General features: G+C 51.7%; 1 protein-coding gene across 4 annotated transcripts in view; it reads right to left on the bottom strand.

Moving 5' to 3' along the window:
- Positions 1–460: 460 nt before the first annotated feature.
- The window catches only part of Sh3bp2 (SH3 domain binding protein 2), a 39,501-nt gene continuing 13,829 nt past the window's right edge, over positions 461–26,132 (bottom strand). For 2 of the 4 annotated variants that reach the window (XM_045161836.1, XM_045161833.1), the window contains exons 2-13: positions 13,108–13,247; positions 11,820–11,922; positions 9,509–9,626; positions 9,097–9,167; positions 7,542–7,630; positions 7,181–7,249; positions 5,032–5,686; positions 3,036–3,144; positions 2,750–2,805; positions 2,142–2,223; positions 1,492–1,551; positions 461–1,048 (exon numbers count right to left, since the gene is read on the bottom strand). In XM_045161836.1, the coding sequence (XP_045017771.1) occupies positions 911–1,048; positions 1,492–1,551; positions 2,142–2,223; positions 2,750–2,805; positions 3,036–3,144; positions 5,032–5,686; positions 7,181–7,249; positions 7,542–7,630; positions 9,097–9,167; positions 9,509–9,626; positions 11,820–11,922; positions 13,108–13,243 (1,686 nt within the window). In that variant the 5' untranslated portion in view covers positions 13,244–13,247 and the 3' untranslated portion in view covers positions 461–910. Of the gene's footprint in view, positions 1,049–1,491; positions 1,552–2,141; positions 2,224–2,749; positions 2,806–3,035; positions 3,145–5,031; positions 5,687–7,180; positions 7,250–7,541; positions 7,631–9,096; positions 9,168–9,508; positions 9,627–11,819; positions 11,923–13,107; positions 13,248–15,469; positions 15,628–26,132 lie in introns of those variants that run through there. The other 2 variants (XM_004656014.2, XM_045161835.1) reach the window with 2 other exon arrangements.

Here is a 26,132-nt window from a genome sequence, read left to right as displayed (position 1 = left end):
CAGGCTCCATTCTCCTCGCCCCATTATAATCATCACTTCCTCTAAAAAGTCTTCCTGGATCCCCATTTGGACCTAAGCTCCTGGCCCCTTCAAGCCTGCTGTTCCCCAAACACTTTGCTGCCAGCACTTCACACTCACAGTCTCCCCATGCTAGACTTTGAGTGAGTATGGATGGCTAGGCCCAACCAGGGACTGCACACAGGACACACAGAGCTCTAGCACTGGGCCAAGCACACAAGAGGCACTCAGTAACTTTGTTAACTGTTCATACTCTTGAGCCAAGACTGACGTATGTGGGCCTGACCTGTTACTCCGCTGGTGTGACTCATCAAGTCACACAGCAGTCTATGCCATAGACCAAAAACCACCTACTTGGGTTCCTGCAAGTGGCTCCCCAGTGGATACTGGTAGGTGCACAGTAGAGCCAGATGCTCCCTGCTTGACAATCAAGCCCTGGCCATTGAGACAAAGGGTCATCTCTGATTTATTGAGAGGCAATGTCCTTCCTGAAGCCTTAGTCTTAGCACTCCCCTGGGGTCTTAAGGCCAGCCTTGGCTGCTATCCAACTGTCCCAGCCTGGGTAGGCTAGCCCACTGCAGAATGTGTGTGTTGTATGAGAACCATATTTCATGTCCTTGAAGCGCAGGTGGGCCATGGATTCTTAGGAGGCATGGGTGGGCCAGGTCAGCCAGCCAGTCCTCTGGATGTCACAATGTGCTCCTGTGTGGGACTTAGTCAGCTTCAGCCAGCATACTGGGTAAGGTACAGAGTCCGCTGGTGACATCCAGTGTCAAGCCCACTCTTTGCTCCTGTTTATTTTCTTCGCATGCAGGCTAGTTTCCATCTATGTGGCCTGGGGCTGTGGCCCCCATGGCTGCTTCTCCACTCCACAGCTGTGTGGGAATAGATGTCACCTGGGTCCAGCGTAGCCATATGGGTGCTTCAGCAGTAGGCTCTGGTGGCTGGGCAGCACATGGGTGTGATAGTGCTCCACCATGCTGCCTACACTTGTGAACAGGACCTCGCCCTCCAGGTAGAACTTAGAGTCCTGCAGGGGAAGAATGCAGCCGGCTCAGTAGGGCTTGTATAGATCACTGTCCCCCAAACCTGTCTCCCCCTGCCCTCTGCCCTATTGGTCAAGGGGGAGGTCAGAAATCACAATGGCACAGAAGCTAGGTTTATTCCTGGCTACTGGTGCTCCCTTCATGTCTGCCCACACAACAGGCCTGTGCTCACCAATCTCCCACTGCTCTCCTAGCTCTAGGGCTCAGAGGACTATAGGCAGGTCCAGGGGCTAGAACTGGCCACCCAACCCCTCAAGAGTCAGCTAGAGACAAAACTAAGGTAAGAGAGGAAGCAGTGGGACAAGGTGATGGTCATGAAAGTGCCAGTCCCAGCCCACATGCTGTCAGGGAGACTCACCTAGTCCCCTTGACAAGCCCAGTGATCAGAGGTCCTATCCTACTCTCAGAGAAGGGCCCAGTTTCTCACCTTCTCAAAGATGCGATAGTTCCTCACTTTGTTAGAAGACTCATCCCACACAACCAGGACCTACAGAGAGGGAGGTGTGGAGCAGAAGGCTCAGAGGAGGCTGCAGTAGGACAGACCTCTACAGCCTGAGGAGAGCAGAAAGAACACCAGGGCTGGGTGCTGTGACCCTCATGGGTGAGGTAGGCTAGGGCTCTAGAAGCCTTGCCTAGCTGAGGTCACCTGTGCAGGGATAGCTCATCACCTTGGGGCTCCTTCTGCCTTCAGAGAGCCTCTGATAAGACCTGCTTCAGATAGAACCATCTCTGACACAGACAAGGAGACTAAGGGTGGCCAGGGTGAACTATACACTTGGAGGGGTGTAGGAATGACATCTCCCCTCCTGCTCATTTGCACGAACCCCATTCCACTCGACTCCACCCCAACTCTTCCTTTCTATGTCTCCAGTAGGTGATGGTCATCTTGGCCCCCAGTTTTAAGTGGCCTTTAGTTCTGAGGACAGGGGTGCCAAAGTCAGAATTCAGCTCAAGTGCCAAGAGAGTGCTGGAGAAGCCATAGGTAGATTGAAGTCCTGGGGTCACTGTCAGCTAGGGTGTCCCTGGTGAGCCAGAAGGCCCTGTAACAGAGACTTATGCTTTGTGGGTACACCCTACCTTTCCCAACTTGGTGGAGGAGTTTCGGATGCAGTAGAGTCCATCCTGGGGTTCTCCATGGGGGCTTGTGGCTTTGAACAACCTAAAACAAAACAGCCATGTAGCTGGGTGAACCTCCCCAGAGAGCTTCCACAGGGAACTTCCACCTACTTGCTTCTTGGGTCTCAGAGTCTAAGAGTGAGGGGCTTCCATGAGGCCTGGTGGGCCTGCAGGGATAGGAAAGAGCTGTTGGGACCTATTTCTGTCTGGTTTCATAATATATTCAAAACCATGTGCTTGGGCTAGTAACTGCCCAATACCAAAGTGAGTAATGGGGACAGAGAAGCAAGATATCCAGTACTTTAGGGCTGGAGAGATGGCTTAGTGGTTAAGGTACTTGCCTGCAAAGTCAAAGGACCCAAGTTTGATTCTCCAGGACCCATGTAAGCCAGATGTACAAAGTGACACATGTGTTTGCAGTTTGTTTGCAGTAGCTGGAGGCCCTGGCATGCCCATTCTCTCTATATGTCTGCCTCTTTCTCTTTCTCTCAAAAAAAATAAAAAATATAATATAAAAATGTAAAAAATACCCCAATATCCAACAAGTACAAGAGGGGCTTTGCACTAACCTTTCCACTTCACAGGATTCCGTAGTATTGACAAACACTGAGTTGGGCAGAGGCACCTGGAAGAGGCCAACCATGGTCACCGTCAAGATCCGAATGTCCCCTCCACACTCCCCATCTGGCTGCCTGCTGCACCAGAACCGTAGTCTTTCCAGCATCCCAACACCCTCAGACTCATAGTTGGGGGGTTCTTTGCTCAGTATGGCCAGTGAGGCCCCCTGGCCTACAGTTCTCCCATGTCTGCCCGCCTGATGTCTGGGTGGGATCTGAGCCCTCTGCTCAGCCTTGCCTTCTCGTAGTCCTCATCTGAGTCCTCCCCTCCAGTGTCAGCCTGTGAGAGTCGCCGGGGCTTTTCAAAGGAGAAGCTCCTGAAACTCTGTCCATCGGGTGGTGATCGCCTGGGTGGCAAGGAGAAAGACAAGATCTTAGCACTCTCAGACATGATATAATGGGCCACCCTCTGCTCCCACACATGGCCTATGTAAAATTGTGTCTGGCTCATCAGAATCTATGGGTTCAGTCTGATCTGGCCCCTATGGCTCTAACTGCCCAGGTAACCAAAACTCTGAGACCCATGCTCACTGCCCTAGGGAGGCAGGAATCACCTGAGCCTGGAAGCCCAACTGGGAAGTCAGGGTTGCCACTGATACTAGAGAGTAAGGGTGCTGGGCATCTGAGCTCAGGTTCCCTAGTGTTGTGGGCAAGTGCACTGGGCACTGTCGGGGTCTAAGCTCTGCTATTGCCTGACATTGTGACCTTGGTCAAGTCACAACCCTCTTAAAGAAACAGGGGAGTAGACAGATGGGAACAGGCTTAATGATGTGATCAGATCCCAAGGGACAGCTACAGTGATAACCCTGCCCACCCTATAGGTAGCAAGTGATTCTCAGCCAGATCTCTAGGGCTTTAAGAAATAAAGGAGAGCCGGGCGTGGTGGTGCACGCCTTTAATCCCAGCAATCTGGAGGCAGAGGTAGGAGGATCGCCATGAGTTCAAGGCTACCCTGAGACTCCATAGTGAATTTCAGGTCAGCCTGGGATACATTGAGACCCTATCTCGAAAAACCAAGCAAAAAAAAAAGAAATAAAGGTGGTCATACATGGCCTGAGGACATGAAGCCACATCAGGGTAGGCTGCTAGTAAAGTCAATCTCTAGATGACCACCCTTGGCAAACACACAGCCCTGAGGCATGCAGAGTCAGATTCAGGTCATGGCAAAAGACTGACAACCAAGTATCTACTTCTTTGCGGGGTCTCAAGAAATAAAATGCAGCCAGGCATGGTGGGGCATGCCTTGAATCCCAGCACTCTGGAGGCAGACATAAGAGGATTGCCATGAGTTTGAGGCCAGCCTGAAACTACATAGTGAATTCCAGGTCAGCCTGAGCCAGACCGAGACCCTACCTTAAAAAAAAAAAAAAGAAAGATAGAAAGAAAGAAAAGATGAATGCAGCAAAGGGCTCTTCCAGACACTTCCACCTCAGTAGTGGAGGCATCTCAGAGAAACAACACAACCCTTGGAAAGACAGGATGCAGCCAAGGACACATGAAAACAAGATGCTCAGCCCTGTGGCTACCAGGACCTTCCCCCATCACACAAGGCATGAAGCCAATCCCTAGCCCCAGATACCTCTGACCACCAGTCACTGGTGTGGGTGACCATGTGGAAGTGGTGGACAACCTGGGCCTCTGGCACTCCCCAGAAATAAGGCAAAAAGATTTTGGAGCAGGCCTCAGGGACATGCTCTATATGCTACCTATGTCTCATGGGGCAGGGCACAAAGGTGGCCTTGATGATTCCAAAGACAAGAGACACATAGAGTCTCAGGCAGAGTTGGGGAAATGGGGACTAAGAGAGAGGGGCTTTGCAGAAGAAGGATGGCACAGGAGGCTCATGGCCCTCTTCCTCCCATCACCTATCCCAAGGCAGGCAACCTTGAAGGGCCTTTATGTAGCTCTTGGAGAAGTGAGGGTCTCAGGCTGCACAGCAGTGGTTCCAGAAAGCCTGCATTCCTGAGGCCACACGGATCACTGCTCCTAAGGTAGCCATGATCTCCAGGCTCTCTGCCCACTAGGTTTGATGTTCTTCCAAGGCAGGGCTAGCTATGACCTGTACCATGAGCGAGGGGCAAGGGACACTGGTCCCACTTGGCAGGGTGGGGTGGTGAAAAAATCTCCCCACCCTTGTGCATCATACATCATAGCTCAGAATACAAGGGGAACTGACTGGGCTAGGTCAAGGAGGGCTCTTGGTGGGTGGGAGGCAAGGCCACATCCAGACTCACTGGAGATGGGGAAGTGGTGGCTTTTCCAGCTTTGGCAGCACTACAGGATGAACAGTGGCCTCGGAAATGGACATCTTCAACCCCGGAAGCCTGGGGGCCACAGCAGGTACAAAGAGTCCAGGCTTAGGTGCTTCCCTTGGTGGTACTTCTTCAGATACCTTTAGGAATTTGGGCTTGTTAGCAGGCACAGGTGGGGGCTCAGATGTGGGTGGCCCCCGGGGGGAAAGGTGCAAAGACTTGAGCTTGTCACAGTTCCTAGAGTTGGCAGTGGCTGTGGTAGCAGAGCTGGTGACTGAGCCAGCCCCATGGCCAGGAATCCAAGGCTCTGGGCTGGGGCTGGCACTCTCTTGGAAGCAAGGGAGCTTCCGGAAGCTTGGTACCGCGGGCATACTGCTCGGAGGGGGGTCACTCATCCTTCGGGAGGTAACAGGCACCCTGAGGCCAGGCTCGACCCACCTCAGGCCCAGTTGGTCCTTCTTAGTGTCATCAGGGGCTGGGCTAGCATCCGAGAGGCCTCGTTTAGGTGGTGGGGGTGGTAGCAGAGGGCTTGAGCCCTTGGAGGTGAAGGACTGGGCCCGGGGCAAGTCAGAGAAGGCTGGCTTCCTAGGCGTAGGCACAGGGGGTGGTGGGTAGGCTGGTGGGTGGGCCAGGGAATCTGCAGAGAAAGAGATGTCAGTGTCAAGTTCTATAGGTTGGCGATAATCTGTAGGAGCCAGCAGCAGCCAAGCAGGTAGACATCCTCAAAGTCCCACCCTTAGCCTCCCCAATGTCCAATACCTATCCTCCCATCCAGACCTTCCCTGGGTCGAGACCACCACTGCTCCCTGGCTTTCCCCATTCACCTCCCACATGGCAGTCCATACACGCTAAAGCCTAAATGTCACAAGAGGAGCCATCTGGTTCCCAGAGATAGAAGTGAGCAGAGTTGTCTGCCTCCACCCAAATAAGAAGGGTGCATTCCAGAGGGGAACAGGAAGGGCCAGAGCCTCTAGAACATGACACTGCTGTGAGGCATCCAGCCCAGATGTTGTCTGGACTGTCAGAAAAAATACATCCAAGATCAGCAGGAGTGATAGGAGAGGAGTGAGGCCTAAGCCTGCAGGCAAAGTCACAAGGGCAAAAGGCCCTCGAGGGATGACCACAGAGAAGGAAAGCCAGAGAGACAGGTGAGTGGAGGCACAAAACTAGTGAGGAGCAGGGGTAGGTGCCAAGCCAGGTATAGCTGGTGTTTTTGAGAACTAAGGGAATGGGAAGGCCACTGGGACTCTGGACAGAGCTTCCGAGAAGATAAGGGAGAAGCCCTGACTGGAGGTGGGGTTCAGTGGATGGGGCAGGGAGTGGCTAAGAGTGTTCAGTGGGGAGTGCAGACGTTTCCCATGTGCCCAGCCCCAGTTTGGAGGCAGGTGGAGGCTCACTGTCCCATTCTCTGGTGCCTAGAAGCCAAGCAAGGCATAAGGGAAGAAAGTGTGGGAGTAGGAATGAAGAGGAAATGGCCACAGATCCCAGTGGCAGGACTGCTAGAGCAGACACAGAAGGAGGGAGGGGGTGGAGGACAGCAGAGCCTGCAAGGGAGAGGAAGGGAGATGAGAAGGGAGCATGGGGTGAGCAGAGGTTGGGTGGCACGTGGAGGAGGAGGCATCACTCCAAGCCACAAGACAAGAAGGCTGGAGGAGCCAGAGAAGAAAGCAGGGAGGGAACAAGTATTAGGGAGAGAGGGACAAAGAGAAGGACAGAGAGGCACATCCTCCCGTATCAGCCCTCCCCTGCCCTGTCACCAGTGCATCTGCCCTGTAAGCCATGGGCTTCAGGTGGCCTGATGACAGCTTAGCCTACAGCTATGCTCCTTAGAAAGCCAGCAGCCATGGAGAAGGGGCCTGCCCCAGCCCCGGCCCCAGTAGCCCCTCAGTGTTCATCCTTCCTTACTCTGAGTCCCCATGGCCTACCTTGGCTCCATCTGTCTCCCGTCCCTTTATCTACACGGAGCTAACCTGGGATGTGGCAGGGGAAGGTGAACAGAGCCAGCAGGGAAACTTAGAGCACCCAGAGCAGGACCTGGGCTACCACCTCCAGCCCGGGAGGTACTCTGTTCTTGGTCCCAATCTGGCTCCCTCCTCACCAAGACACAGCCAGGCCCAGGTGTCCCACCTACCCTCAGGCTTCATGGGCCCTGGGGAGTCAGGCTCCAAGTACGAGTCATCCTCATCTTCATGTTCATAGTCTGCATGTGGTAGATGAAAGGTGAGACCCAAGGAAGGTGGCCTAGGCATGGCTATATGCAAGACAAGGATGGCAGGACCCACTGTGCCTCAACATGGTGTACCCAGAAGGTGTAAGGGTGAGGTTGAGAAGGCAAGATTTGAAACCTGAACCCAGGTGGGAAAGCTGCCTTCTTTTGTCACAGGACAGGGCAAGGAATACAGCTAAGCATCCTCCCCAACAACCCAAACAAGGTCACTGTAAGCAGCCAGATAGAGAAGAGATGCAGTGGCAGATGCACACAAAGGCCAAACCTTCATTGTCCGTGGGGTATGGAGAGAGGCTGATGTCCACAGGCCGCTCCACTGCACCATAGAAGCTGTCCGTGTCTGAGCTGGAGTCACTGTAAAGCAGAGCAGGTAGCAGGGGAGAGAAGATGAGCACTGAACTAGGAGGTTCCTCACACTTGCATATAGGAACACATGCGCACACACAGGGACACTCCACAGGGTGTGCTACATGGGCACTCACAACATTGACACACAGACACAAGGACGAGCCTGCACACACACAGATGCACCCTGGGATTGACACACATACACACAGAAGGCATGTGTACAGACACAAGGACACACAGTACAGTAGATACACAGAGGGACACAATGACATGCATACACATGCAGTTTAAGGACAGACATGGGAGCTGGAGGCTGTGGGCCCATCCATTGCCCAGCTGTGGTTCTTGCAACCCTGACTGGCCATATGCCTCCAGCCCAAGGGAAGATGCGTCAACTCTGGGCTGAGCTGCTGAAAGACACTAGGCTGAACTGAGAGCCAGGAGCTTTGGAGTTAGGCAGGGACCTCAGAGCTTCCTTGGGAATATTCAGCCTCTGTGGACCTGTTTCCTTGACTATGACAGGACAGGATGGTTTGTTTTCCCTTAGAGAGCCCCTGATGCTTTCTGGGCCATCTCATAGGAGAGGATGCAGAAACAGGACTAAGCTACTTCCCTGGGAGACTGCTGCTGCCTTTACCACCAAGAAAGAGTGGGTGTCAAGAGCTGGGAATGCAAACTGAGCTGCTATAAATTCTGGGCCTCTCTTGCAGGGGAGGCAGAAAGCACAGTTGTTCCCCAAACAGGAGCTACAAGTAAGTGTAACAGAGGGCTGGAGAGATGCCTTAACAGTTAGGGCACTTGCCTGCAAACTCCAAGGACCCAGGTTTTATTACCCAGTACCCAGGCAAGCAGATATACATGGTAGCATATGTACCTGGAGTATGTTTGCATTGGCTAGAGGCCCTGGCACACATACTCTATCTGCCTCTTTTCGTCTCTAATAAATAATTTTTTTTTTAAAAAAAAGAAACAGGGCTGGGGAGATGGCTTAGCAGTTAAGGCAGTTGTTTGTGAATTCTAAAGATCCCAGTTTGATTCCCCAGGACCCATATAAGCCAGATACACAAGGGGGTACATGTATCTGGAGTGCATTTGCTGTGGCTAGAGAACCTGGCAAGCCCATTCTTTTCCTTTCTCTCTTTCTCTTTCTATCTGTCTGTCTCTCTCTCTAAAATAAATAAATAACTCTTTTAAAAATTATAAAAAATAATAAATGTAACAGAGTGAAACATGAAAGACAGGAACAAAAAAATGACAGTTTGTTTAAACACACATGCTCAAGTGGCACATATATGCTCATGTAAGCAGTATATGCTCTCACATACATGCATGCAGCCTGGCTGGCATCTTCAGAAAAGAATTCAGTGAGGGGAACATAGTGTAAGCCCCCAAGTATTTGGAGGTAGATACACACTTCAAAACCAAGAAGCCCTAGGGGCTTCCACCCAACTCATTAATACCCCTTGACGCACCTGGTGTCCAAGGACAGCTCCTTCTTCTCATGGAAGTAGCCAATCTCCCTGCGTAGCAAGGCCATCCAGCTCTGTGGGTCAGTGAGGGCCATGGTTGGCATGATGCTCCCCAGGGCAGGGTACTCATCCACTATCCTCTCCTCACTAACCCAGCTGCTCAATAATGACCAAGACTGGAGGAGATGACCCTGGCTTGGATCAGCCTGCTACGTGGCTGAGGTGTGGCCTTGTCTTTGTAAGGCTGTGGCTGCTCCTCAGCCCACTTGGGGCTCCACCCTGCCTACACATTCTCACAGTGGGGACACGCTTTGGGAAGCAGCTGCCCCAAATTTGATGGGAGGTCAAAGCCTGGGGATCAGTCACATAAGGCAGGTTCTGCCTGGCTCCTGAGGTCCCGTGATCCCCTAATCACCTTGCGTTCATCCTCAGAGGAGGCTGAGAAGAACCATGTGCGATGTTTCTTGCTGATGTGGACGATCTTGAAGGGAAAGACATTGTTGGACGTTGTCTCCTCTGCTGCCCGCATCACCCTGAGGGCACAGTGCCAGAAGTCACCAAGCTGGTCCACACTCAACGGGAATGGGCTTATTAGTTCACCTGAATGGGTTGGCCTGGCATCACACCCTGGGGGGGCACCAGCATATCCCTGCCTGTGCATGCTCTGGGTGGTATGCACTGATGCTTCATAGGGATGACCGAGTGAGGGCACAGGAGGGGCACAGAGAAGAGGGGAACTGGATCTGCAAAAGTTTTCTGGTAGTATGCAAGGCTTAGAGACAAGGGCCTATCACCCTCACACCTCATCAATGTCATTTCACACAGACACCATTCCCCACCTCTGCCCCATGTGGCCCCTGACCTACTTCTGTGCCAGCCACACATTTAAGGAAGTGTACAGTCTGCTCTGTGGTCTGTTCCATCAGCTAGGATGCAGGGCTTGCAAAGAAATTAGTCTACCTAGGGGAGTCCTGCTGGCCAGGCACCTGGACAAGGTGCTTACCTGGTCCATTCCTAGTCCTGGACCAAAGCATTTGAGGCCCAGGTGACCTGACTGGTTGGACAATCCCTAGGGAAGTTACATCTGACACTTGAATGAGTTCATAGCTTGGCTGGCACATGCTGAAGAGGAAGTCATATGGGTAAAGAGCTCTGATTGAGCAGTGCCTACCAGCTGCCTACTGGACCCTCAAGACCTCTCTTTGCCTCAGCCAGTACCTAGAATGGACTGGGGGATGGCCTGGCTCCTTTGATAAGGCTGGCCCATCAAGGCTATAGCTAAGGTATGAGCAGTGAACCAAAGCAACTACTAGGATATGTTCTTGAGATTCCAGGCCTGTGTCACTCACATCAGTGACTACGGGTTCCTCCTGAGATAGTCAGAGGGACTAATCATTTAAGGGTGGTGAAAGGCTGAGACTTGTGCTGCAGAGCACAGGGACTAGGTGCTCCAGAGCCTGGGACCAGAGCTCCAAGGCCATAAGATGGCCCCAGGTGGGGCTGATGCCCAAAGGCCATCATTCAGGCTCTGCTCTAGGGTCCACCTACCCAGGACTAAAAGCCCTTGAGAACAATCTTATGACTGCTGGCTGGCTGAGGCCTAGCCCATAGCATGAGTCATGCAGGGAACTGCTCCCCAGCCTAGGAGAAGCCTGGAAGCAGAGAGTCTATACAGGGTCCAAGTTTAGGATGGCCTGTGTGTTCCCTGGAAAAACAATGTGGTAGGTGAAGGGGAAGGGCAGGGACAGAGTGAGGTCACTAAAGAAATGGGAACTGTAGGGCTGAAGCGATGGCTTAGTAGTTAAGGTGCTTGCCTGCAAAGCCAAAGGACCCAGATTCAATTCCCCAAGACCCATATAAGCCGGATGTATAAGGTGTCACATGCATGTGGAGTTCATTTGCGATGGCTGGATGACCTGGTGTGCCCCCTCTCTCTCGCTTTCTCTCTTTCAAATAAATAAATAAAAATAAAATTATTAAAGAAAAAGAGGGCTGCAGAGATGGCTTAGTGGTTAAGGTGCTTATCTGAAGAGCCAAAGGACCCAGGTTCAATTCCCCAGGACTCACGTAAGCCAAATGCATAAGGTGGCACATGCATCTGGAGTTCATTTGCAGTGGCTGGATGCCCTGGTGTGCCCTCTCTCTCTCTCTCTCTTTTTCAAATAAATAAATAAAAATAAAAATATTTTTTTAAAGAAAGGGCTGCAGAGATGGCTTAGTGGTTAAGGTGCTTGCCTGAAGAGCCAACGGACCCAGGTTCAATTCCCCAGGACCCATGTAAGCCATATGCACAAGGGGGTGCGTGCATCTAAGAGTTCATTTGCAGTGGCTAGAGGCCCTGGTGTGCCCATTCTCTCTCTATCTCTGCTTGCAAATAAAGAAATAAAATAAAATATTTTAAAATTAAGAAAAAAAAAAAGGAAATGGGAACTCTAGAAAGCAAGCTGTCCAGGTGCTTGGGACCTGTCCCTGAAACCCCAGGAAGCTGCTAGTGAGGGCCTTACCTCAGCACCCATTACCTCCACCCTTGACAAATGCATGAGGGTCAGAACATGAAGTGAGGGCCAGGCACTCTGGAAGCTGAGCAAGGGGAGAGCCTGAACACCTATTGTGGGGAAGGACATGGGACATCTCAATAGAGTGAGGGCAGAAACAGACCCTGTGGTGTGGGTTGGGAGGGAAGCAGCTGGATTCAGGGTGGGTCAGTGGGCAGGGCAGACACTCACCGGTTGTAGCCACTGAGAGAGAAGGCGCCCTGTGGGGAGGCAGATGTGCTGCTCTTGAAGTAGTAGATGCAGCGCTTGTGGATGATCACAAAGCGTAGGGGCCCTGATGACAGCAAGCACAGGCACCGGTGAGCCACACTGAGTCTCTGATCAGACCACACTCCAGCGCCCACCCCAGAGGCCCTGGGCAATCTGGGATCAGGCCTCCTACTTCTGAGTCTGCAAAGGGGCAAAACAGGAAGCTGAGCTGGCCTGCTGCCTCTCCCCAGTGTTCAGCATGAAGTCAAATGTAGACAAGTTCACCAGCAAGAAAAGGTCACCCACAAAGATCTTGGGTCCTGTGAGACCACCACAAAAGAGGCTTTGTTCCTCCTTACCCTAAAGTTTCAGTCTTTTTTTGGGGGGGGGCATGGATGTGTGACACGTGTTGTATGCATGTGTTTGTGTATGTGAGGATACACATGTGTGTGCAGATGCATGTGCATGTGTGTACAGGCCAGAGGGTAACCTCCAGTGTTGCTCCTCAGAAATGACATCCACCTCTTTTCTTGTTTGTATTTTGAGGTAGGGTCTCGCTGTAGCCCAGGCTGACCTGGAGTTCATTATGTAGTCTCAGGCTGGCCTCACTGTGTTCTTCCTACCTCTGCCTCCCAAGTGCTAGGATTAAAGGTATGCACCAACATGCCCAGCATTATAATCACCTCTTTTTGAAACAGGGTGGCAAACTGGTCTGGAGCTCACCTGACTGGCCAGAGGTCTAGGGATCTGCCTGTCTCTGCCTCTCCAGCACTGGGATTATAGGCACATACTATCACATCAGGCATGTTTTTCATGGATAGTAGGAAGAAACTCAGGACCTCATGTTTGCAAGGAAATTACCAACTTAGCTATCTCCTCATCCCATCTTCAGTGTCTTGACAGACAGTTGGATCTTAGCATATTGGTTTAATGAGCCATGTTGACCAATCAATTAACTGACCACTCGTAGATAAGGCAAGGGCAACACTGAGGACCTGGACCTTCTAGACTACCCAGCTTTGGCTGCAGGCTAAAGTTCCCATATCCAGTAGTTCGGGACTGCGCACATATAACCATCCTATCTATTTGCCCAGCTGTACCACCCTGGACATTGCAATAGTCCTCAGAGCTAGGGAGGCCAACTTCAGGTTCCCCAGGAGTGGCAGCCAACAGAGAAGGAAGAGAAACCCCAGAAGGCCCAGCAGAGCAGCTATGGGGAAACGTGACCACATCTTCTTCCCTCTGATGTCCCAGTGGCCCAGAGACTCACACTTGAGTAGCTGCAGCTGGGTACCACCCTTTTTGTGCAGGTAGCCAGCCTTGGCCACACCCCCAGGCATGGTCAGCAGGTTCTGGGCACCGATGGCCTTCATGGGTACAGGCCAGCGCATTTCCTCAGCCGCCATGAAGCTGCAACCAAAGCAGAAGTGACAGAGCTCAGCTAGAGGTATGGAGCAGGGAATAGCTTAGCTGGGGATGCTGGGGAGACACTGCCAAGATCTAAGAAACAGTAGATCAGGGCAGTGAGGAGCCTCCTGCCCTAGGTTTCCAGATGAGACCCTGGGAGAACAGCACTGGGTCAATTTCTGGTCCTCTTGACCATACACTTGACCATACAGAGTGTCCTGTCCTCTTATCATCATTAGTTTACTGGGCTCATGGTCACATGAGGACTAGTGTAGAGATAAATGAACTCAGGAAACCCTAGCCTGGGTACATCAGGCTTTATGCCATTGCTACCCTAAGTTCTAGAGAGCCTACGTTAGGTACCTTCTTGACCATCTCTGACCCTCAATGGAGAAGTAAGGGGCGTGGCCTTCAGAGATACACCTTAAGCAACTTCTGTTCACAGAGATACACCTTAAGCAACTTCTGTTCATTCACTTAAATTGTTTTATTTTGGGGGGGGGAGGGTTGGGTGTAATGGCACATGCCTTTAATCCCAGCACTTGGGAGGCAGAGGTAAGAGGATTGCTGTGAGTTCAAGGCCACCCTGAGTACAGAGTGAATTCCAGGTCAGCCTGAGCTAGAGTGAGACCGTACCTTGAAAAACATACATACACACACACACACACACACACACACACACACACACACACATATATAAAGTTTATTTGAGAGAGAAAGAGGCAGACAGAGAGAATGGGCACAACAGGGCCTCCAGCACTGCAAACGAACTTCAGATGCGTGCACCTCCTTGTGCATCTGGCTTACGTGGGTCCTGGGGGATTGAAACTGGGTCCTTTGGCTTTGCAGGCAAGCACCTTGACTACTAAGCCATCTCTCCAGCCCTAAAGTTCCCATTTCTTTAGTGACCTCACTTTGTCTTTCCCCTTCCCCCACCACATTGTTTTTCCAGGGAGCACACAGGCCATCCTAAACTTGGGTTCCGTATAGACTCTGCTTCCAGGCTGGGATCCTTTGGCTTTGCAGGCAAACGCTTTAACCGCTAAGCCATCTCTCCAGCCCCTCATTCCCTTTTTGAACCCTAAGACCACACAGTGGAAAAGCAGAAATCTAAGAATCCCCAACTACTGGTTCCTGTGACCTGAGCTCCCATCTGACTTGGCTTTCTGTTTGATCCTCAGGCCTCAGTTATTAGAGCAAGAAAACAGGAGGACAGACTGGATGCAGCCTAGTCCACATCACACTCATCATCAGTGGCCACGAGAACTATTTGGCAGGTCATCTACATCATCAGCCCAGCGTGCCAGGACCCCTTTCCTGTGAGGCACCCCAGGTACCAATCAAATCTGGACGCCCCCAACTTGCACTGTTTTGTTTATGCCCTTCCACACTCCATCAGGTCCATCCTAGGCCCCAGAGGAGCCGGATGGAGGCAAGCCGGTGGACTGCTGAGTACATGCTGGAGTAGCCACGGGCAGCTAGAGGTGCAGGCAGCTGGGGCTCCTGTCACTACAGTGCCAAGCCCAGTCACAATACAGAACCCCACTGTGGCCTGGGCAGTGGTACAAGCTGAGGGAGGAGGATCCGGAGCTCAAAGACAAATGAAACAGAAGGAACTCAATCACATATCTTGGCAACCGGCAAGCTCCACTCCACCAAATGTGGAGTATGGAAGGAAGTTCATCGTCCCAAGTTCACAAGCTGCCTCGGGCCCTCGGTCTCTGCTGGGCTCAGTCAGCTTCCCCTCCCAAACCTGCTTCATGGCACCCAAAGCCAGCCAGTCCAAGCCAGGCCAGAGGCCAGGGGACGTCTGGGCCGCAGGTCCCCCAACCCTCCGGTCAAGGTTGGAACAATGGCGCGGCCACGCCCCCCCTCCCCCCCCCCCCCCCCGTGCCACGCTACCCTGGGACAGAGCCCAGCAGAGGGGAACCACGAGGGTGCCCGGGCCCACGCCCACCCAGGTGATGGCAGATGGACAGGCCGGCCCGAGTCTGGTTTGAAGCCTCGCATCCGCCCACCGTGGCTGGCCCACGCCCGCCTTTGTTCCAGTGGACGCGCGCGGAGTGCCTGGCGCTCCCAGGATTTGGGGCTCTGGGTCGTGGTCCAAGAAGCCTGGGTCTCAGATCTGCGGACTCGGGGATCTGAGATGGGGTCCAGGGGTTGGAAGCCAGAGTTCCAGGGACCAGGGACCAGGGACCAGGAGTCTGGCTGGGCTCGGTACTCACGGCGTCCACGCGGCGGGCACAGCAGGTTTCCGGGGGACCAGAGCCCGCCTCCCCTGTGCACAGCGGCACGGGCCCGGGCCCGGCGCCGGCCCGCCAGCCGCTCCCTCATCCCCAGAGCCTCGTCCCCAGCTCCGCGGCCGGAGCCCGGCGCCCGCCATGCCCGTCACGCCCCAGGCCCAACCGGCCGCTGGCTCCTCCCCTCGCGGGAGGGACCCTGACCAGGTGAGGAACCCGGCCCGCCCCTCCGCGTCATGCTCCTCGGGCCGTCCCCTCCAGCCTCAGTTTCCCCATCCCACTGCGTTGAAAGTGGTGGGCGCTGGAGACAGGAACTTGCCTGTAAGGTCAGTCCAAAAATCAAATGGCCATCTATCCAAACAAAGCCACTGATGCAAACTAGAAAGTGTTGCTGTGCACCCCCAACTCCAGAGGATCTTCCTGGAAGATAGTTCCAGCCTTCATCTGGTGTCTTTCCTTGCTGGCCAGTGGTCTTGGGTATGCACCACTGTAAAAATGACACACTGCCTCCTCAGCTGGTGCCCTGATGATTGATTCCATCTTGCTGGTGTCATTCCATGCCCCCCCCCCCACACTAAACTTTTCAAGGCGTCAGGTTCAAGACCTGAACATGAGTGGGCAGCACGAGCAGGCATCTCTCCCAGGACAATCCTCCAGGCTGGCCAAAGCTAGTCCCTTGCTGGCCTCCTAGGCTTCTTGCCTCCTGCATCTCCCACCAGCATACAGGCAGTCCTCAGGACAGACCACCTGTGACTAAGGACACACACTGGCCCTATGGTAGCAGCAGCTCGGAAGGCTCAGGTCAAGGCCTACCCAGCTGTCAATATGAGGAACATCTTCCTGATTTTTAAGCCTCCATGTGAGTCCATCTCTTCAGGCTCATTCTCACTGAAACCAGCCTTCAAGTCCATACAGCCTCCCCACCCCAAGACTCTGGCCTTTGTTCCCAGAAAACTTGTCCTTACCTCTCCTGGAGACTTAACCAGAACTCTAGGCTGCTTCCTCCTTCCAGTCACTCTGTAGGCCCCTCTCTACTGCCTCCAGGCAGCCTACACTTTTCCACTTCAAAAGCCACCCTCTAGCCAAGACACCAATTAGTTCTCTATTCTTTTTTTGTTTGGTTTGTTTTTGAAGTAGGGTCTCACTCTAGCTCAGGCTTATCTGGAATTTCTATATGTTTCAGGGTGTCCTTGAACTCAATCCTCCTACCTCTGCCTCCCAAGCGCTGGGATTAAAGGTGTGTGCCACTGTGTCTGGCTCAATTAATTCTCTACTCTAACGCTCATGGACACTGTCCTTCCTTTTTTTTAGATTTTTTTTTGTTTTGTATGACAAGATCTCATATAGCCCTGGTTGGCCTAAACTCATTATATAGCCAAGGATAACCTTGAACTTCTGATCCTCTTGCCTTTATCTCCAGAGTGCTGGGATTACAGGCTTACGCCACCACAGCTGGTTTAAATGGGCTGAGAATAAGCCCCAAGGCTTCACATATGCTAGGCAAACATTTTGCCAAATGAAGCCCTTTCTTTGGCCTTGAGACAGGGTCTCACTCTGTAGCTCAGGTCACCTCTAACTTGTAACCCTTCTGGCCTCCCATATGTTGGCATTATCAGTGTGCAACACCATGCCTACAAGCACTGTGCTGTCTCCATTGCCTACAACTCAGTCCTCAAACATTAGATCCAGGGCTGGAGGGATGGCTTAGCAGTTAAGGTGTTTGCCTACAAAGCCAAAGGACTCAGGTTTGATTCCCCAGGACCCACGTTAGCCAGATGCACAAGGGGGCACACAGATCTAGAGTTCGTTTGCAGTGGCTGGAGGCCCTGGTATGCCCATTCTCTCTCTCTCTCTCTTTCTCTGTCAAATAAATTAATTAAATTAAATATTAAAAATACCCGTTAGATCCAAAGAACATCAACCATGCATAAACACTCCCAGAAAATAGGAGAAGTCAAAATGAGGTAATATCACCAGACAAGGAGGGCTGGAGAGATGGCTCAGCAGTTAAAGTGCTTGCCTGCAAAGCCTAGCAACCTAGGTTTGATTCCCCTATACCCAGGTAAAGCAAGATACAAGGCACGAGCCACCATGCCCAGCTAATAAGATATTAAAAAAAAAAAGATGGGCTGGAGAGATGGCTTAGCGGTTAAGTGCTTGCCTGTGAAGCCTAAGGACCCCGGTTCGAGGCTCGGTTCCCCAGGTCCCACGTTAGCCAGATGCACAAGGGGGCGCACGCGTCTGGAGTTCGTTTGCAGAGGCTGGAAGCCCTGGCGCGCCCATTCTCTCTCTCTCCCTCTATCTGTCTTTCTCTCTGTGTCTGTTGCTCTCAAATAAATAAATAAAAATTTAAAAAAAAAAAGATAAGGGGCTGAAGAGATGGCTTAGCAGTTAAGGTGCTTGCTTGAGAAGTCTAAGAACTCATGTTCAAATCTCCAGGTCCCACATAGCCAGAGGCAGGGATGTAAGCACACAATGTCACACATGTGCCACAAGGGGGAGCATGTATATGGAGTTTGTTTGCAGCAGTTGAAGGCCCTGGTGCACACATTCTCTCTCAAAAACAAACAAACAAACAAACAAACAAAAAACCCAGACAAGGATATCATGAGACATGCAAACAAGAATAATTTTCCTTCTGAATAGAGACATAAACATTGTCAATAAGATACTAGGAAGCCAAATCAAGCACCATGGAAGAAGATTCTATAACATGATCAAGTGGGATTTATCCCAGCAGGGTCTCACTCTGACCCAGGTTGACCTGGAATTCACTATGTAGTCTTAGGATGGTCTTGAACTCACAGAGACCCACCTACCTCTGCCTCCTGAGTGCTGGGATTAAAGGCATACATCACCACGCCTGGCTTATCCCAGTATTTTGAGCTTCGTTTGATATTCAAACTCAATTAATATATTATATCAATCCTATCAATAATGAACAAAACCACATGATCATCTCAACAGATGAAAAAAAAAATGTTTGATGAGGCCAGGTGTGGTGGCGCAAGCCTTTAATCCCAGCACTAGGGAGGCAGAGGTATGAGGATAGCCATAAATTTGAGGCCACTCTGAAATGACAGTGAATTCCAGGTCAGTCTGGGCTAGAATGACACCCTACCTCAGGAAACAAAAAAAAGAAGCTTGATGAAATCCAACAGTTCTTCACAAAGATTCAACAAAATGGGAACAGAATGGGACTTCTTGTTTTGTTTTTTTGAGGTAGGGTCTCACTCTGGCCCAGGCTGAACTGAAATTAACTATGTAGTCTCAGGGTGGCCTCAAACTCATGGCAATCCTCCAATATCTGCCTCCCAAGTGCTGGGATTAAAGGCATGTGCCACCATGCCTGGCCAGAATGGAACATTTTTTTAAAAATGTTTTTGTTTGTCTGTTTGTTTTCTCAATTTTTATTAACATTTTCCACGATTATAAAAAGTATCCCATGGTAATACCCTCCCTTCCCCCACTTTCTCCTTTGAAATTCCATTCTCCATCATATCCCTTCCCATCTCAATCAGTTTTTTAAATTTTAATTTAATTTAATTTATTTATTTGAGAGTGACAGAAACAGAAAGAGGCAGAGAGAGAGAATGGGCATGCCAGGGCCTCCAGCCACTGCAAATGAACTCCACATGCATGTGCCCCCTTGTGCATCTGGCTAACGTGGGTCCTAGGGAATACAGCCTTGAACTGGGGTCCTTAGGCTTCACAGGCAAGCGCTTAACCGCTAAGCCATCTCTCCAGCCCCAGAATAGAACTTTTTTTTAATTAAAAAAAATTTTTAATTTTTATTTATTTGAGAGCGACAGAGAGAGAAAGAGGCAGAGGGAGAGAGAGAGAAAGAGAATGGGCGCACCAGGGCCTCCAGCCACTGCAAACGAACTCCAGACATATGTGCCCCCGTGTGCATCTGGCTAACGTGGGTCCTGGGGAATCGAGCCTCAAACGGGGATCCTTAGGCTTCATAGGCAAGCGCTTAACCACTAAGCCATCTCTCCAGCCCCAGAATGGAACTTTTTAACCCTGATGTAGAGCAGCTAAGAAAAACCCACAGCTAACAGTGAAAAGCCGAAAGTTTTCCCCTAAACAATAAATTATTAGGATGAGGGGCTGGAGAGATGGCTTAGCAGTTAAGGTGTCTGTCTGCAAGGCCAAAGGACCCAGGTTTAATTCCCTATGACCCACATTAGCCAGATGCACAATGGGCACGTATGTCTGGAGTTCTTTTGCAGCGGCTGGAGGCCCTGGTGTGCCCATTCTCTCTACCTCTTTCTCTGTCAAATAAATCAATAAATAATAAAATATTAAAAAAAGAAATTATTAGGCTGAATAAATGAGTTTCACAAGATAGCAGGATATGAAAATATAAAAGTCAGCTGCATGTCCATATATGTACTAGCGATGAGGGAGAGAAAAAAGATCTTTGCCCTGGTGTATCACTCCTTCCCCAAGCTGGAAGGAGACCTGGCATGTATGTCTTCTGGAGCTGCTACCTTCTCCTGGTTCCACACCTGGAGTTGGAGGCAGGTTTCAGCCTGGCTGGCATCCTAGGAGGATGCTGCCTGACCTTGGGGGGAGGGGTCATGACAGCCAAATTATGCTCCACCTTCACCTTTCCTTTGAATGTCCTTTCTTTGGAGACAGAGCTGACATCATAGCCCCTCTCCAGAGGATGGGCCCTGCCCAGTACCAAGTGGGTAAGCAGGCCCCGGAACAGGATCCCAGGGCCAGGCTAAATTGTGAGAAGAAAGGGGATGTTGCACCTGAAGGTGAGCACAATGATTGGCTATTGTGACAACAGCTACAGCTCTCTTCTGTAGGGGCAACACCAGCTCGCTAAGCCCCTGTGGGAGATTTTGTGTGGGAGGGTATGGGGACCTGACTTGGAACATTTTCATGTTCCACCGAGTCCCCCTCTCCTCTAGTGTAAAGAGTGTGGGAGAGTCAGTCCGCAGACTGCCCTCCCCAGTGAGCCAGCAGGAGGGTCAGGACTCACTTTCTAGCCTGCTGCGCTGCATGGGCCCTTTTCCCTGTGGTGGAGGCTTCCCTCTGCACACCATGTGGGTCAGCATCAGTGGCAGCAGCTGGATTCCATAAGCCTTTCCAGAAGGCACGTGATCATGCATGTGTACAACCATGAGGACATGCATTTGAGCCTGCATGTTTATATACACCTGGGATGACAGGGCACCTGCCACACACTCTCAAGGTAAGGTCTTTCTGTGCACACCTTCCACCTAATCTCAAAGTTGACATTTATTCATGTGACCTGTGACCCAGCAGCCAGAAGTTGCTGGAGTGCAGAGTACAGCAGACAAGTGAAAGTTGCTCTGTGGCAGAAGCAGCCCCTACATAGGTGCAAGCCTCACTAAGTGTGGCCTGTGGCCTGCACCTGCCCTTGGTCCCTGGGACTCGAGGGGTGAGGGAATTGTCACCTACAAAGGCCTACACATGAACTGTGGCTCTGCACACCTGGGTAACATCACAAGCAGTGGACATGCGGATGAGCAACAGGACTCACATACGTGCACACTGGAATGTGTGCATGTATGCATGTATACGGGAGCCTATGCATGCAACTGGGGGAGGGCCCTGAAGGACTAGGCTCTCTCCGCTCTCGATACCTGTGGCCCTGGCTGTGATGAAGGAACTAGCTAGAGTCAGGAACTTACTGTTAATTGTGACCAGACCAGACCTGTTTGTGATGCTGTAAGGCAAACTGTTCCTGGCCAGCAGGAAAAGAAGCCCGGCCACCCCCAGAGCACTCCACTCCTGTACCCACATGCTCTCCCTCACACCTGTATACCTGCATGCCTTGGCTGTCAGGTAGACCAAGCTGGCCTCAAACTTACTGGCTCAGGATGACCTTGAATTCCTAATCCTTATGTCTCTACCTCCCAAGTGCTGTATTGTTTGGTGGTATGCACCATTAGGCTTGGTTGTACATGCACTTATTCTCATACATATCTCCTCATACTACACATGCACGACTACACATACATGTGTACACATGTACTCAACCACATATTATTCACTTATGTTCTCATCCACACTGCCAGGCAGATTCATGTTTGTATGCATACCCATTCACATGCTCATGCAAATATTTGTAAGTGCACACTCATACACATACTTGCACTTGCTCACATGTATGTTTTTTTTACTCACATTTATACATATATTCATATGCACAATCACACATGTATTCACACTCATACATATGCAAGCACCATTACTTGCACACACACAACCTCCTTAGCCTACTAAAATCTTTCATGAGCACTACTCAGTGTCTGATTCCAACCTAGCAGAGCCCCATCCAGGTTCTACCTGACAGCTCATCAACTCTTGAAGGCATGTATGAGCTCAGTGCTTTATAGACTAGAACACCAGCCAGGCGTGGTGGCACACGTCTCTAATCCCAGCACCTGGGAGGCAGAGGTAGGAGGATTATTGTGAGTTCGAGGCCACCCTGAGACTATATAGTGAATTCTAGGTCAGCCTGGGCTAGAACAAGACCCTACCTCAAAAAACCAAAAATAAATAAATAAAAATAAAAAAGGCTAGGACACTTAGGCCAGGGGAGGCTCAGGATTTGTACCAACTGCACTTGGCACTCCCCATGTGGAGCAGGCTCTGTACTCCTCAAGGACCACTCACATCATCATCACCAAATCCTCCCATTCCAACAAGAGTCACCCTGATAGCACTGATGATACTGAAGGTCAAAGAAGCCAAAAACTATCCAAAGCCACACATGCAGTAAAAACCCAGAAAGCAGTTGCGCCCTCCCCACCCAGCCTGGCACCACGCCTCTAGCTTGGCACTGCGGGCAGTCTGCCAATGGCGGTGGAAAGATCAGACCGGGCAGATGCTCCCACACAGCCCCATGCTGCCCTATCTCACACCAGCTCATATACGTTCCTCATTTAGTTTCTCTTTCTAAATTCCTCTTCCTAGAATCCTTCTCTGTAAGAGAATGAAAACTAAAATTCTAGAAATGTTTGGTGGCCAGCCATAACACAGGGCTCACAGACGGCTGGGGGAACAGCTGCCTAACCTGGGTTCCACGGGGCAGCCCTCCACCTGCAGTTCTCTGAGGCCTCAGGGGTCATCACTCTGTGCCAGGTCCCTAAAGCACAGTGCTCACATACAGGTAACAGGGCCTCATAGAGCTCCCTCTGTCACCCCAAGAACACATATGTCCACACACAAGTACTCATATGCAACATGCTTACACACAGGACCCAACACCAAGGCCACCCCAGGCAGGGCATACAATGGGAAGGGCTCATCGACCTGAGCCTCCACCCTGGCAGGATGGCTTCCACCTCCACACAGGTGCCGGCTGGCCCATGACAAGGTTCTGGGGGTGTCCTAACAGTGGGATCCCTATCTGGGCCATTCAGCCCTAAGGGTTCTTAAGCCTGACCCGGGTTTCTCTCCTCAGAGACGGCTGCTTCTCAGAGGCCCAGATCAGGAATTGTAGGCCCCTACTCTATGAGGTCTATGGTTCCCACATCCCCACACACCAAAACCTTCAGGGACCTAAGTGGAGGCCACCTCCTGCACCCCCATCCCAGCCATCTCACTTACTTGATATCACTGATCCAGCACATGGCTCTTTCCCTTTCTGGTGACCTTCTGGGAAAAGGTGTCCTGGGGTCCAGGAAGGCCATACACCTCAGAAGCTGTGGGAATGTGCTGCAGCCTGCATATCTCAAGCACCCGACTCTCAAGGCTCCCAGATGCTCTATATGCTGCCCAGCTAGTGCACAGCTCGCTCAGTCGGCTGCCTCTGGGGCCAGGGCTGACCGAGCTTCCTCCCTATCAGCAACTTCCTGTTGCTGGCTCCCTAGGCTGCCCCAAAGAGCAGGCACTTCCTGTCTTCCACACAGCAGGATCCTGATAGCCACCTGGGGCCGGGAAGCACTCCCCCAGCCTCCTGGGTGTTGCTGGTCCCTCACCACAGCTTCTGCCTCCTACTACAGGACCATGGCTTAATTGGCTCCCTTGGTCAGCTATAACCCTAAGAAGGGAGCTCCTTGTTGGACCCCATGGTCACCTGTGCATTATGCTAGCAAACCACAGAGACCCTCACAGCCTATAGCATCATGACACAGGAAACTCACTCTTTGAATAGCAGGTTCCTTCCCTCTAAAGCACACATTGCTACCCAGCCCTGGCCTCTGAGGCCACACAGGCTGTGCCTTTTGCACTTAGGGAGCTGCGAATTTCAAGGTGACCACCTCTGTGCCCTTTGACACCAAGGGTCTGAGGAACCAAAACAAAGTCTGGGCTGACATTTATCAACCATCCTCTTCACATCAGCTCTACTGACACACTTGGCTTGCTAGAGAGCAGCTGCCAGTTGCATTTCTGTTACTCCTAGGTCCCTCCCCTGGATCCTACTTAAGATGACCCTCTTCTGGGGATCTGTCCCTCATCCAGCTTCCATACTTGGGGTTCTAACTCAAGCTCCTGATTACCAAGCCTCTGCCTCTCCTCCCCTGAGCGCCAATCCCAAGGGCCAAGAGCCTTAGGAGAAGACAGCTGGAGAAAAGCTTTCCTCAGCCCATGTCACCCTTGTGGCAACACTTGAGGAAAACAGTGTCCTTAGATTACAGGACCCCTGGGAGCTGCAGGATCTTCGTCTTGCCCACCAGGTTTCCAGAGGTGCGCGCGCGTGCGCGCGCACACACACACACACACACACACACACACACACACACACACACACACTCCATGCTCACACCTACCTAGCTATCCAGAGTTTGTTGTCAGCCACCAGAAGAGGGCAGCTTCCAAGGTGAGGGAGTTCCTGTCTCCCCAGATATGTCTGTAGCCCCAGTCCTGTGGCCAAGACCTTCAGTCCACCAAAGGGCCTGTTGGGCTGTACTGGCTATCTAGAGGCTTGGGAGCCACAGCTATGGTATCTGGGCCTTCTTGGGGTGGGTTCAGTTTCCTGTTTCCCCCAACCTGTGCCAGCCGCAACATTCTGATATAATCAAAGACACTCCTCTCCTATTTCAGAAAGCCAGTTACCATAGATGGACAGACAGCAGTAGGGAAAGATAATGTGAACCTCTTCTCTTCCTTCCCCTTTGCCATAGGTTTGAGCTACAAGAGCAAGTGAGGAGCCCCTGGGCCACAAAGCAGTGAGCACAAGCCAGAGGGGCAGTTCCCAGTGGGAGCAGGGGTATCCAGGAGCTGTGGGCTCCAGAGGACTTAACAAGCCCAGGAGTGCTGGGATAGGAAAGACTACTTGGAGGTAGGCCGTAGGTCTGATTGAGAAGGAAGTTTGCCAGAAGAGAGGTAGGATGAGGGAGCCACAGGCAAGACAGGGGCTCTGGGAAAGCTGCATGACAGACCTGGGAGGAACCCATGGGCAAGGAGGCATGTCAAGGGCCTAGGGAGGCCAGGGGTGGAAATTCCTGAATCACACCGGAAAACAAACCAAGAGCCATCCAGCTATCTCTGGGATGTGCTAACCCTTACTAGACAAATGGAAGGGCAGATGATGCCTGATGTAGAAGCAAGAATTAGACCCATGCTTTGCCCTTGCCCCACCAAGGGCCCCCAAATTTGTAAATTCAGTAGATATGGAAACAAGAGGTGGACCCCCTCCCCATGGCTCCTGGTCCAGATCTCTGACCCCAGATCTAGCACTATGACTCTATGGGGAGTCACAGCCCATAGGAGGAGGCAGATCTCTGTGGACTCTCCCCCAACTCCAGCCTCTAAAGAGATTGGGATCAGGAGTCCTGGGCTGCTATGTAACTTTTGCAGGCCCCCTGGCTCTGGGCCTCAGTTTCCCCAAGTGCCTTTCCACCTCATCAGGCAGAGACCACCACTGTTATTCACATTATTGAAAACAGGACATTCATGACGCCCCCATCATGGTCACTCCATGACCCCACACCAACATTCAAGCAAAGCACAGAGATGTATAGTCTGGCATGAGGCTGCCATCACTGCACTGGGCAGCTTTGACTCCCATTGGATCCTCTCACCCCTGAGCTGTTGCCTCAAAATCCCAAGCTTGGGGACCGCCCACTAGGCCAGACACAGGGCACTTACCAGGGAAGGTAGGAGCCAGCTAGGAAGGATGGGCTGGGGCCTCAGGGTTAGTTTGAATAAGGAGGAAAAACTTTCACTTGTTCCTTTGATGGAGGAGGTGGATCAGCCTTCTCAGAAGCTAGGCAAAGACCTTAGTGACAGCATCTGCAGGGCCCAAAGTGCTACATCTGCACTGGCACCTCATGCCTCACAGCCCAAGAGGCTGGTCCGACTGCTGAGTGCACTCTACCAACAAGGAGAATGAGGGAGGCACTTGCTTGGCCCACAGCCAGCAGCTCAGTGTGGCAGTGGTGGGGAGGGAGTATCTTTCAGGATCAGGGAGGGTGCTGAGCCCTAGGAAGGATAGGAGCACCCCAACAAGGAAATCTAAAGCTCTCAAAATAGGATGTTTTGCTCCAGCCCCTCCCATAGAGCCCAGGTTACCCCGCTGCCATCCCAGAGCTCATCTACCAGTTCAACCTGACCTAGAGCCTTCTCCTGTCTTCATGGCTCATTCTGCTCACTATATAATGCGGAAGAGCTGTGAGGAGTCCTAGAAAGTCAGTCCTAAGTAATACAGTGTGTG

Source organism: Jaculus jaculus, chromosome 11, assembly GCF_020740685.1.
Source record: "Jaculus jaculus isolate mJacJac1 chromosome 11, mJacJac1.mat.Y.cur, whole genome shotgun sequence".
NCBI lineage: Eukaryota > Metazoa > Chordata > Mammalia > Rodentia > Dipodidae > Jaculus > Jaculus jaculus.
Note: the sequence above shows the minus strand (reverse complement) of the source record. Positions and strands in the feature narration are given on the sequence as shown.